Source organism: Pteropus medius, unplaced genomic scaffold (assembly GCF_902729225.1).
Source record: "Pteropus medius unplaced genomic scaffold, Ma_sr-lr_union100, whole genome shotgun sequence".
Classification (NCBI taxonomy): Eukaryota; Metazoa; Chordata; class Mammalia; order Chiroptera; family Pteropodidae; genus Pteropus; species Pteropus medius.
Genome location: NW_024340698.1, coordinates 4375981 through 4390361, shown reverse-complemented (window position 1 = coordinate 4390361; position 14381 = coordinate 4375981). Strand labels below are relative to the sequence as shown.

Sequence of the window (14381 nt, the reverse complement as noted above, 5' to 3'; positions counted from 1 at the left end):
TCTCTTTGGAAATTAGTCCCAGAAGGTGACTTATTATATTCCTACCTTGGGCTGGGAAAGATTTTTTAGTATATGCTGGGTGTCACCAGCCTCGTAATCTTGGAATTTATGTAAAATAACATATTTATGAACTTTACAAATCAAATAAATGAATTTAAGACATAATTTAGACTCTGCTTTACTGAAAGAAACAAATGAGAATGGATACTTTTATTTTAAATAATACCTCTTCCGCATACATAAACAGACTGCTCTCCTCTTATGTCAACATCTAGATCAAGGATCAGTTCATATATAATAAAAGTATTTGTGTTCTATTGAGGACTTTCAAAAATTGGATTTTATTTCCCCTTTTCTGTTGTGAAACTCACTAAATGTTGCAAAAATAAAAAAAACAATGTAGTCGTCATTGCTACTGTTGTAATCACAGTTGTGATGCTGAGGTCCATTAGTTAAGATGTACGTTAAGAGAAATCAGGTCACAGCCTATTGGGATGGCTTCCTGCTTTTCTTCAGAAAGGCAGTACCTAGAGTTGTGCTTCTCTCAAGGTTGGTACTAGACTTATAGAGGTGACAACTTTGTAAGTTATATAAATGTCTAACCACTGTGTTGTATACCTGAAATTAATATAATATTGTATGTCAGCTGTAACTAAAACATAATATTTAAAAAATGTGCATATGACTCACTCAGGGATCTTGTTAAAATGCATATTCTGATTCTGTGGGTCTGGGATGAGGTCTGAGATTGAAATTTCTTACAAGCTCCCAAGTGATATTGATGCTGCTGGTCCACAGCCCACACTTTGAGTAGCAAGGGGCCTAGAATATAGGCTATGTTTATGCATTCAGGAATGCATGTTGTTTCCTTTACAGGATGCAGGATTCACTTAGGAAATGAATGTGTTTGTCTCTCTATCTAAATATTTATGTGAAGAGTGTTCGTCTTTGTGAACATATTTTTTTAACATAATTTAAACTGAAAATATTTTACCTCGTTTCATGAAATGTAATAGAGCTCCACTACAGAATAGTTTGCTATTTCATAACTCACTTTGTGTCCCTGAAAATATAGCAGTTATATTCGGTAACAGCCTAGTATCGCATCCTTAAGCAGGAAAGCAGGGGTTAGTTTTGTCCTCTGACCCCACATGTCTGTCTTTAGTCACTCACCTCTGGCTAGACCTCCTGAATGCCAAAACAAAGCCAATTCATCAGTTGTTTGATCAAAATTAAGTCAAGAAATCAGTTTACATTCACCATTGACTTGTCCTGCCACTAAAGCTAAGAGGGCATAGAAATGCTGTGCATGAAACACTTCAAACAGGCATTCAAAGAAAACACTTTTCAATTGGTCATAGATCGAATATAACCCAAGTTAAATCAACAAACAAGTTTCTTTTCAACAGAAAAAGGGAACAGGGAATGGAAGACAGAATCTATACATAGCATTTTGAAGCAACTTGGTCTCTGAATCCTGAAAACAGATTTTATTTTGCCTGGGAATAAGGGACCTGATCAGGAGTAAACAGAACAAGTAAGTTATTCTACCAAATTCAGCTCGCCAAGCAATTACCAAGCACCTTCTGCATGCATGTTTTGGGTGCTAAGGAGACCAAAAACAATAATGGTCAAATTCTTCTCTCAAGACCTCATGGGCAGGTACACAAATAATTCACGCAAGATCCAGTAAGTCATGGGACAGGAAGAAAATGCCAAGCAAATGCCATCAAGATTTAGAGGAAGGAGAGATCATATCCTATCAGGGGCATCAAAAAAGGCTTTGTGGATAAAGTGATATTTGAGATGAGCATTGTAGGATGGGTCAAAATTTCTACATGGAAGGGGGGCATCCAGGAGAAGCAAAGAAAGGCATAAAATCAAGAAAGTGAAGAGTATATTCATGGGACTCTGGTCTGGCTGGAAAGTAGGACATGCTTTCTGCACAAGTAGATAAAAGGACAGATAAAGCCAGGCAAGTGGTTAGAAGCCAAATTGTAGAAGACCCTAAAAAAAAACCATTTGACCACAAAGGCTCTCATTAAAAGGCTATATGATGGCTTATATGATTCTTAAATTATACTCACACAAAATATCTTAATCTCTACTAAAATATCACCAAGCTTTGACATAATGCTATAAATAGGCTATGTCAGTTTTGTATATAAAATTTTAAAACTTAAGTATCACCCTTCTAGTTATTAAGGCATACCATAAAGTTTGTTAAGAACAGTGTGTTACTGACTCCAAACAGACCAATAGTCCAGTGGATCAGAATTGAACACTCTTAGTCACACACACACTTTCAGATATATATTGCTACTTAACAGACTACACTAGCCTCCCTCAGTCTATGCTCCACAGAGTAGCCAGAGTGATTACTTTAAAACTGTAAGTCACATTATGCCATTTATGTGCTCAAAATCCTACAATAGCTTCTGAACATACTCCAAATAAAATCCAAAGTCCTGGCATGCCCTAGAAGGCCTTCCATATTCTGGTACTTGTTACCTCTCTAACCTTATCTTTGAACACATTCTCCTTTGCTCACTTAGCTCCAGTCACCTCTTTGCTGATCCTTTTAACATACCTACTTCAGGCAACTTGCCACTTCCTAGTCCTAAACTACAATCCCCCCATATAACCCCCATAGCTCAATTCAGGTCTTTACTCAAATGTCACTGCTTCAGAGAGGCTTTCCCTGACCACCGATCTCCAAGTTTTCCTCTAGCCCAAGCCACTTGTGATTCCCTTGGATTATAAGCAGGTTACCAGTTTCCATTGGACAGAGTCCCAGATAGCTACTTTCCATAAGCACCTGGCATTCAGTCCCACTCTTCCATGAGGACCCCTTCTAGTAATCCTACTGAGTACCAAAAACATAGCCAGCTTTGTACTTGTTCCTTGCCAATGACCCACTGCATATATTTCCACAGTAAGAAAGACAAAAGGTCTAGGGAGAAGCCAGTGTTGGTAAGAAGTTCTACTAGATAAATCATCTCTCTTGCCTCCAAATATCCAAGTGGTTGAAAATAAATAACACTACCTGCCACAGCCTATACCTAATACTGCACTCATCACTGGGTGTTCCCAAACACATCCTGTAGTAGCAAAGAGACCTGTTACAGACTGAATGCTTGTATCTCTTAAACTTCATATGTTGAAATCCTACCATCTCCCTAAAGGGATGGTATTAAGAGGTGGAAACTTTGAGAAGTAATTAGGTCTTGAGGGCAGAGCCTTCATGAATGACATTAGTACCCTTATAAAAGAGACCCCAGAGAAGTATTTGTAGGCAAACTGCTGCCATTAAAGGTAGAAAGTGGCAAGAAATGTATTACTTTTCCATGATGAGAAGGGAAACTATTCTTCTATCTTGATTCAATGTAGCTGGGCTTACCTGAACCTTCTTTCCATCAATGGTAGACTTTAGCTCAGCACTTACAAAGGTAATGTTTTTATGACAAATGACTCTTATCTACATATGTTATGAAGATTTGATCATTAAAGTATTTATGAGATTCTTTGAAGCTGTTTCTACATCTTTCTTACCCACTTCCCCCCACCCCCCCAAAAAGCAACCAGTTTGTTCAGTTAATTCAGAAGGGGAAAACTCAGACTGGCTATATTTTCGTTCAACATGCCAGGTGCTATTCTAAAAGCTTTACATATATCAGCTCATTTAATTTTCAATTCAAGCCATTGAGTTAGGTCCTGTTATCATATCCATTTCATAAATTAAAAATCCAAGGGTTTGAAAAGTTCTTACTTAGTAAAAAACCAGACAAGCTGTCCTCTAGCTGTATCCTTCCCACAGGGCAAATAATCTACAGGGTGAAGAGAAAGTGTTCACCCAGAGCCTGACCTCCCTCCACCCTACTTCTAGGCCAAACAGGGAAAACGAGACCCCAGATTTTCCTAATTTATGTCTGGGACCCCAAACGACTCCAAACTCACTTCTGGGGCCTAAGGGGGACTCTTCTTTATGTCCATCCTCTCCAAGGTAAAACAACAATACTGCTAGTGTGAGTACCCCTAGGTCTGAGGAATGACCAAGGGGTGACTGTTGAAGTTTTTTGATAAATTTTGGAAATAAGGGTACTTGCATGTACGTGAAGCCTCTGTTGTGAAGAGTGGAACCCAGGGTAGGAAGAGGAGAGGGTCAAGCTATAGGACAGGGGACTAGGTCTCTACATGTGGCCATGTTGTAACCCAGAATTCAGAGTAGAACAAGAAGTTTAAATTCCAACCCAACCTTCAGATTGTTATAAAGATAAATTTGTCCATATAGGAGGATAGAACATATTTTATTGGCCAATTTGCTAGTTTGTCCCAGTTAAATCTTGTCAAACCCTGTAAATTTTAAGGAAAGGCTTGTGCCCAGATATAGACTAGACACAGTCGAATTCTTCCCAGGGTCACCTCAAATACACCTTCTTCCAGGAATTTCTTCCGAAGGGCATGAACCAGAGCTGTTTTTCCTCTCTCCTCTTGTGCCAGCCTTTTCCCCAGCCTGCCTGGCCACACTGTCTAAGCTCCATCTGTCTTCTCTCATGAGACTGTAAACTAAGAACTAAAACTGGTCCATCTGCTTGCCCCTCAAAGCCCAGCACAGTGTCTTCCCGAAATAAGTGTCTGGAGACGTTTGCTGAATGAAAAGATAAAAAGGGAGAAAACGAGGCTATATTCCTTAGGGAGAAAGGAAAGAATATTAAAAAAATCAAGAAAGTCCTTGACATAAAGACAGGTGAACTGACAAGAGCTTCCCTTTTTGCAATGGAAAATACCCAACACATAAAAAAGTAGAGAGTAGTATAATGAATATCCATGAGCCCTTCTCCAGCTAAAGCAATGAACTCATGGCCAATTTTGTTTCACCTATATCTTCACTCACTCTCTCTACCCCAATCTTGGATTACTTTGAAGTGAGCCTCGAACAAATCATTTCAACTGTAAGTATTTCAGGATGAAAAGCAAGAGTTTGTTTATCAAGAATTTGGTATCACCATGCCCAGCTGAGCAACCACTGGAAAATGACATGACCTGAGTAGAATTAATTTTGGCAACTGCAGAGGTTTGTGACACAGGGACTCGTGTAAACTGATAACCTGTGTGTGAGCAGAGAAGACAGTTTCTTCTTCTTCCCACTGTGATTCTCAGAGGCAAGGAGCTGGGCCAGCATGGGGCCCATAGCTGTGGCTTCTCATTGAGCTGGTCATTTTTCTTTGCTCATTGCAAACCCTATATTTACTGATTTTAGACACCTTTGTGCGCATCCATGCTGACTTGTCTTAATTCTGTCAAAGCCTTCTCCCTCTCCCCTGGAGCTGTCTGGGAATTCTGGTTCATTGTTACTGGTAGTTTTTTACTTCCTTTGTGCTTAACTTGTTGAAATACAAAAAAGGAGTTGGACAGTGTTAGACAATATGGCCCCCGTCACGCCACATTTTACATTGAAATCATCTTTAAGCACTTTGCTCCTTGACACAGATGGTCTCCATATCCTAGGAGATAGTCTTTTGGCATGAAAATGAAAAAGCTGTGCCCCCTGTGAATCAAGAAACTTGGTGAGTTTATTCTGGCTCAAATCAAATGGACACTTCATTGTCTTGGGGCCTCTTAGTTTTTCCTCCTGTGGGAAGCATTTTTGACTCCTCTATTAAACACTCTTATGAGTTTGCACTCCTCTTTCCTACCTAGTAGTGGGCCCCCATTCACACTAAGGTTCCTCCCCTTTTCTAAGTTCCGAACTGGCTTTCCCTTTTAATATTGCCACATACAGGGTGACCTGCCTGAGTTCACTCCTCGCTTCCGCAGAGTTCTTCTAAGAAAGTCTGTGCTTCTTCCTCCTGTCTACATCTAGTCCATCCTTTCACAGCCTGCTGTTAATTGTTTTGTTCTTGCCCATTTTAGCTATACGACTGTCACCTCTTAGAAATCTCACTTTCTTCTTTAGTGACATTTTTGGTTTCTGCAGTAATTAATACCTCTCTTACAGTAAGAGAAGTAAGCAAATATATAATCGCTCTTTTAGTCTCTTTTCCTGACTTGTTTTATGCTTCACTGATTCTGAGTCTTATATAGCACATATTGTACTCATTCTATTTCCCCCTATTTAGGTCCTAGTAACTCTTTGCTTTCCATCTCTCTCTTATGGATTTTCCATCCCCTGGGCCAAACTGACATCAGCCACTTAATTCTCCTGAAAAAATTTCTTTCCACTTTGTTGATGCAGTCCATACTCTCCTTGGTAGCATATTTCCAATTGTAATGTATCCAGTGACTTCAGAACTAAATATTTAACTGCTGTTTCTTTCCTCCTCACTAATAAGCTCCAGGAGGGCAGGGATGGTACCTGGGTCATAATGGTCCTTGATAAATATTTGTTGAAAAGGAAATAGAATCAAAGAATGAATGAAAATTCTTGAATCAATTTCTTTTGGCATTTTTCTATTTGAAATTTGACCTTGAATTACTCTCTTTTAGTTTTATTTTATTTATTATTACAAATCAAACCAATTGTTCCTTGGGAAAAACTCCTCTTATTCTACAATTCCACATACTTTAAGTCAGACACTTCTTGTTTGTTTTTCAGCTATTATGTTTGTCTGGATACTGCTTCTTCTTATTATTATTTTTTAGTTATTATTATTTATGCCTACAGTATCTGGTCTTCCTAGGTGGTCTCCCATCCAAGTACTAACCAGAACCGATGCTGCTTAGCTTCCAAGATCAGACATCGGGCTTGTTCAGGGTGGCATGACCGTAGACCGTGGCTCCCCTGGGTTATGAACCCAGGACCTTCTACAGGTAAAGCAGACGTGCTAACCACTACACTATGGAACCACGTTCTGGATACTGCTTCTTAAATTCACAATTTTAGAGGAACAGTGGATTCTTGTTTTTATGGGGATATTTTTTTCATCCGACTTTAATAGCATAATTAATTGGATCAGGTATGCTACAAAGTAAAACACTTTATGTAAATTCACCATTCAATATTAACTACTTTTTAGTAATACCTATAACTCTCTAGGCTCTATTGTTTGGTGCCAGGAAATATCTAATTGTGTGTAGGTATGTTAGTGTTATATATATGTGAGTTCCACTTAAGAATTATGAAAAAGACAAACAAACCCAAGTTGTATGAACCTGAGAATAAACGATGTTTGAATTTCTCTCTTGCTACCTATCATGTTTTAAGATATTAAGTTAAACTTTCCAAGATTAAGAGATTCCAAGAGGAAGAATTCTGGTGATTTCAGAAGCAACTATTTCAAAGGCTTCTTCTTACTAATAAAGACTAAATATAGGTGAATGGAATCCAGCCACTGCATGTTATGTTCAAATGAAATCAGGCTTGAACACAAGGCAAAAAACAGCCAGATCTTAAGACCCAGAACTATCACAGTATCATTTTTTGTTTCATTTTATTGGTTAAATCAAGTCCCAGCTCCAGCCCCAGCCCAAATGCAAGAAGAGGGAAATACACACAGAACTGAATACTTAACTATTGCCTTATCCACCCAGTCTGGTGTCTCAAGAGAATAGAAGTGAGTCCTCTATACTAGCCCCCTGGGTCACTAAGAAAGACAGACTGCAGGCAGCACTAAGCAGAAACTTCAACCATCAGATCAACACTTGCCACTCCACATGCTCCCCCCACTTCACCCTAGGCTCATTGATCAATTCCTCTTGATTTATAAACTCTCAATTCTACATACATATATTGCACGATCATGGGTACTAAGTATTATGCTGTGTTTTGGAAATTCCAGATTGAATAGCAGTGGTTTGCATACTTGAGCATTTCATAGTGCAGCCAACAAAGAAGCGGGGTTAGTATCTATCTTCCCAGCTGACCTCATAAACTAAATCAAAAGCCGGGAGATATTCAGGCTAGATGACAGCCACGATAGCCACTTGACCTAACAGACTGAGCCCTTGGTCACAAAAGGACATCTGATTAGTTTAACAAGGCACAATTTTTATAAGGACATGAGGCCGTTACTAGTCTGTGGCTTTACTATTTAGATCAACATTGTCTAGATTCTGAAACTATAAACTAGTTACCTTTGCCTTGTAGGACCTGGTTCCATTTGCCTCATTTGTAACAGGTGCCAAACAAACATTTATTTTTAAGTCGAATTGAATTATTCAGTGATTTTTTTAATGTCTAAGAAATGCTGTTTACTACACGTGATACTTAGAACACTACTATTAAAAAATACTCAGTAAACTTCTCAAAACACATAGATACATACCTACATATACATATATGAAATAGCTATTAGTCCTACATTGTTTTATTTTGCTTTCAGGCAATTGCACTTTTTAAAGTTTCCAGACACTTCAAGAAGCCAATAGGCACCACTTATACTCTGCGGCTATTCACGTTTAATTCTTCCGGCAGTCATTTTGATAATATCAGACATAATGAAATTGCTTATCAGTAACATGGGTCTAATTCCCCCTATGCAAAATAGTCTATATTAATTCATTTTTTGAATTCCTGACAAAGCTCTTGAGGCTGTTCTTTCTATAGGGTCATTATTGAAGGAAGCTTATTTTCATGCTAATAAATTCTTATACAAATGGATCTCATACAATAACACAGAATCCCAGCTAGTCTTTCTCAACAGTTGTCATGAGGTGTTATCATACTACATGTTACATGAGTGAACAAGAAGCTGGCAGTTTCTGAACTATACTAATGGGAGTTATGAAGATGACTCCTGGATCCCTGATAATCTGTCATTACAACAAGGATTTAGATTAAATAAAATCTTATTAAATCATATATGAATAAACTGAGGGCAGAACTGTCATTATCTCTAATATAAATAAAGTTTGGAGCATTTTTTTTTCACTCTTTAAAGTGACATGAGCTTGGTTCATGGAAGAAAGATGAACCCCCAAGGATCCTCAACTAAAAGCATTACTTACAGGAGAAATCTGTCTTCTATTTGAGTTGGAGAAAATCAGCCAAAGAGAGATGCTGAAAGTCCAGGAAATGGAAAGTAAGTTGAAGAAAGGAAAATGGGAAGGGAATGAGTCAAAACTATCTCCATGGTCTTGATCATTCTTCTTCATAATTGGATCCTTTCTCTTCTCCACACTCTTCCTTTCACATGTGGAGCCTGACAGCCTAAAATTGCAGGGAGAAGAGTGGCAGTACCATTAATAGCTAAAGGGAAGAAATGTCCAGTCTACTCTGTCTTTCAGCATAAAACTTGGAAAATAAAAGCTATTTTTCATAAGATCACCAGAATATCTTAAGGCATCCAAAGAGAAAAAAGACCAACTGCAAGCTTAAACTTACTGTGAAAGTGTGCTTTATTCCATTTTCCTGTCTTGGTACATCTACATCCTTATAAAGGGATTTATGCTGTACCAACCACTATTCATGTTAGTATCCTTGGCTCAAATAAGTAGAAAAAGATTCAGCCCTAATTCTCTTGCATATTTTTGGTTGTGATTTAAGTCAACCAGATCTGCGATTCATTAACTGCTTGTCATGTTCGATATATGGATCAGGAATTGATCAACAGTTGGCAAATTTCAATAAAAGGAACTCATTTCTGAAGAAACGAGCTCATTGCCATGCCAACTATCGATCTTCCCTGATGGAGGCTCAGCAGTCAGTCACAAAATGGGCCCTATTAGGCAGGCCCTACTGTCTGTCCATAGGAAATCACCGAGTGCCAACCTCAAGTGAGTTCCTATAAACAACTTAAGGTTCACAGTGGAAAGAAGTGGGCTATACATGTTTGCAGGAAAGACTGCTTCACAATTGCACGGGACACATCCATTCCACTGAGCACTCAAGAATCATGTCATTATAGCTGATATGGAATGCAAAATTATTAAAATATAGCATTGCATTCTGCCTTGTGTAGTGCTTCACATATTATAGCCACAGAGAGAGAATGAACAGCTTAATCTATTTACCACTTCATATTTATAAAGTGTAAATGTAAATAAATCTGTTTACTGCATGTCATTATGTACTCACTTCTTAGGTGTGAGAAAGATTAATAGAGCATTTATCAAAGAGAAATCTAGGTCTGTACTGTGTTATAGAACATAAAGGCCAAGGGTTATTTAAAAAAAGAGAGAGAGAGAGAATAAAAATCAAATAACTTTTTGAACTTTTTTGAAATTCTGAAAATTCTTTTAAAGTTAAGAAGTTATCTGGCAGTGCCCTTAGCAGTCCCAAGGATCAGCAGTGTTTGGACAGAACAGACCCAGGGACACCCCTTTTCCAGCCTCCAACCACCCTCCAACCTCTTTTCCAGTAGCATCCTTTGGAACCTTCTCAGCCATTCTTGGCCTTGGCAACCAGCCAACATCATGTTTTGAGCTTAATTCCTTATTGCTGAGCAACCATGAGCTCTCAATTCCATCAAAATTACTCCACTGAGGTGGAGGCCTCCATCAACCACCAGGTCAATCTGCATCTGCGGGCCTCCTACACCTACCTCTCTCTGCACTTCTATTTTGACCTTAATGATGTAACTCTGGAAGGTGTGGGCCACTTATTCCGTGAGTTGGCCAAGGAGAAATGTGAGGGCACGGAGCATCTCTCAAAGATGCAAAACCAGAGTGTCAGCTGCGCCCTCTTTCAGGACCCGCAGAAGCCTTCCCAGGATGAATGCAGTAAAACTCATGATGCCACGGAAGTCGCCATGGCCCTGGAGAAGAACCTGAACCAGGCCCTTCTGGATCTTCATGCCCTGGGTTCTGCCTGTGCAGACCCCCATCTCTGTGACTTCCTGGCGAGCCACTTCCTAGAAGAGGAGGTTAAACTCATCAAGAAGATGGGCGACCACCTGACTAACCTCCGCAGGCTGGCCAGCCCCCAGGCTGGGCAGGGCAAGTATCTCTTTGAAAGGCTCACACTCAAGCATGACTAGGAGCCTTTGGAGCCCAGAGGTCTTTGAGGGGCCCCTCTGTATTCACCTGGTGTTGGCCTTGTGCCTGAGTCTCTTCCTGCAACCACTAGGCAGCCTTCTAATCACCCTGGAGCCCTCTTCCAGGCCTTGGACCAAATTGAAACAAAAAAGCTTTTTGCAGAAAAAAAAAAACTTTTAAGAAGCCATTGGAATATTTGAAAATGTCACAGATTCTAGTTCGAGGAATTCCATTTGCTTTTATAAGAACTAAGACATCTTTAAATATAGAAATTGCATTTCACTATATTGTTACCAAGTAAATAAAGTGCTTTTACTATTTGTTCAACAAATACTTATTTGAGCACCCACAATGTAGAAGGTAAACTCATAACTGTAACTGCTACATGTTGAACATGTTTTTGGAATCAATCTCCCGTATATATTGAGATGAGAGGTAAAGTTGTCCTTTTTAAGCCTTGTTCAACAATCTTCAAGCCTTGTAGACATAATTTCTCCCTCTTCAGTCAACTAAACTCAGAAATCATTTCATGATGGTGAGAAAGGCCCACACCCAAAACAGCATCAACTCTCATATATGCGGTGAATTGATTTTTTTTTTTAGGCAAGGCAATCCTTGGTTGACTTCACAGATTGCAAAGACCTTGTCAGCTTACGATCTCTTATTTATTTATTTACTTTTTTACTCCTACAGCACCTGGTCTTCCTAAGTAATCTACCATCCAAGTACTACCCAGGCCCGACCCTGCTTAGCTTCCGAGATCAGACGGGATTGGACTTGTTCAGGGTGGCATGGCTGTAGACCCGTGGTGAATTGATTTTTGACTAGTGTCCCGAAACCATTTATTGGGAAAAGGACAGTCTTTGCAACCAATAGTGGTGAAGAAACTGGATATACACATACAAAAGACTAAAATTGAACCCTTACTTTACACCATATACAAAAATTAACTCAAAGTGGATCGAAGACCTAAATGTAAGACCTATAACTATAACACTTGGAAGAAATCACTGGAGAAAATCTTCATGCCATCTGATTTGTCAATGACTTCATGGATGTGATACCAAAAGCATGGGCAAAAAAAGAAATAAATAAATTGGATTTCTTCAAAATTAAGAACTTGTGCGCATTAAAAGATACTATCAAAACAGCAAAAAGACAACCTACTAAATGGGAGTAAATATTTGCAAATCATATGTCTGATAAGGCACTAATATCCAGAATATGTAAAGAACTCCTACTATTCAACAACCAAAAACAAACAAACCAGTTCAAAAATCTGCAAATAATTGAATATATTTCAAAAGTAGATATACGAATGGCCAATAAGCTTACGAAAAATACGTATTATTACCCATTAGAGAAATGCAAATTAAAGCCACAATAAGATACAACCTCACACATACTAGGATGGCTGTAATTTAAAAAAATAATAATAATAATTGTTGGTGAGGATATGAAGAAATTAGAACCCTCATGTGTTGCTGGTGGAAATGTTAAATGGTGCAGCCACTGTGGAAAGCAGTGTCGGTTTCTCAAAAGGTTTAACATAAAACTACCATATGACCTAGCAATTCCACTCCAAAAGAATCGAAATCAGGGACTCAAACAGATATTTGTACATAGGAGCATTATTCACAATAGCCAAAAGGTGGAAAGAGCCTAAGTGTCCATCAACAGATGAAATGGATAAGCAAAATGTAATATATACATACAGTGGAATATTGTTTAGCCATAAAAAGGAATGAAGTTTGTTAAATTGTTACAACATGGATGAACCTTGAGACATTATGCTAAGTAAAATAAGCAAGATACTAAAAGTAGAGTAGTATATGATTCTACTTATACAAGGTACCTAGAATAATCAGATTCATAGAGACAAAAAGTAGAATAGTGGTTATCAAGGGCTGAGGTAAGGGGGAGTGGCAAGTTATTGTTTAATGGGCACAGAGTTTCAGTTTGGGTTGATGAAAAAGTTCTGGAGATGGTTGGTGGTGATGGTTGTACATCAGTTTGAATGCACTTGATGTCATTAAATTGTATCCTTAAAAGTGATAAAAATGATAATTATTGCTATGCATATTTTACCACAATAAAAAATAAACTTCAGAGATTTCCTGATTTAAAAAAGAATCAGAACCCTCTACTAGGTATTTACCCTAAAGACTCGAAAACCCATATCCGAAAAGAGGGATACAATAGAATATTCCTTGCTCAGCATCTTCAAAGTGTGTTTAAATGATCTCATGGTCATCATGAATGTAGAGTTATACAAATAAATAGTAGTCTGTCCATGTTTTCAGGTGTTAGAGGGGAGGAAGTAGGAGATGGTAACGAGTCGAGGGGATACAACAGGGAAAATAATAAAAGCCCAAGAATTTTCCATATGAAAGGTATTAAAATAGCAGACAAAGGGGAAGAGAAAGAAAAAAATTAAAGAATCTGGGAAAGAGAAAACTCATGGACGTTTGTACCCTATCATCTAGAGGGAAGAAATTAACAGAGCATCACTTTTATTTAGAATCATAGTATTATGATGCTGCTCTCTCCCTCCCCTGTGATCTCCACCTTAAAAAATGTTTTTGAGTTTACTGGCTAGTTCCCCTTATAATTTTTAGTTTGAAAAGTCTAGGTTAAAAACAGTCCAATGAGTTGACTCCATTTTGCATAATCATCCCTGTCTTCTGAGTTCTATATTGAGATTTCCTGACTTTCTTTCAAAATATTACAAGATTGACTAGAACGGATGTTCATCCTAGAACATGCTTTACCATTAGGAACAATGAATTACTCCTTCCTGGCATCTGTGTTAGTGATGATTCTTCACCAACACCAGCACGCATACCATTGTGTGGTTTTGCCAGGGAACAGTTACAGTCAGCAGCACCGAAAATCAGAATCAACCAAATCTTGTAGCTCCTGGTTACATAGGGCTGTCAGCTGCATCTGCAAGCAGACCTGCATGGCATCCATTCTCCATGGCTGATCCTGCATGCCATCCACAGTCCAGTCAGGCCTCACAGGGACCCAGAATTTAGCTCCAGTGACAGGTTAAATCCTGCTAGAACAAACTGTATGAGCTGGTGCCAAATTCCTTTGCTATACAGGAACTCAGCTATAATAAATAGTCCTTGAAATTCAGCCATCAGTGGGACTTCCTGCCATATGGAGTTTTTGTGTGTATGTGATAGTATTTCTTGTAACACAAGTTGACCTACATCATTTGGGGCCCTGCAAGGCTTCCTTTCTAAGCATGAATGTTTGAAGGAGACTGGTTACTCAGATTATGGCTTTGAAAGGGCCCTTCCATTTTTAAATATTTGGTAGAAAAAGTAGTGTTAAGATACACAAAAGTGGGGCATCTCAATTTTCACAAAGAAGAGGTCTGTAGGTATTTCTAATTACAAAAGGTAAAGAAGACTTCAATTTGTCAAATACACACAAAAAAAAGACAACAATGCTAAAAC

General features: G+C 38.6%; 1 protein-coding gene and 1 pseudogene across 1 annotated transcript; one reads left to right on the top strand and one right to left on the bottom strand.

Moving 5' to 3' along the window:
* Window positions 1–10388: 10388 nt before the first annotated feature.
* LOC120612180 (ferritin light chain-like) lies at window positions 10389–10931 on the top strand. Its single transcript, XM_039874659.1, has one exon. It carries the CDS (start codon window positions 10389–10391, stop codon window positions 10914–10916), a length of 528 nt encoding a protein of 175 aa, XP_039730593.1. The 3' UTR covers window positions 10917–10931.
* Window positions 10932–11598: 667 nt separating this feature from the next.
* On the bottom strand, window positions 11599–11717 carry LOC120613387 (uncharacterized; annotated as a pseudogene).
* Between the last annotated feature and the right edge of the window lie 2664 nt (window positions 11718–14381).

What these genes read in the sequence shown, in the direction of transcription:
- LOC120612180 (XM_039874659.1), top strand. Translation starts at nt 10,389, where the DNA reads ATGAGCTCTCAATTCCATCAAAATTACTCCACTGAGGTGGAGGCCTCC.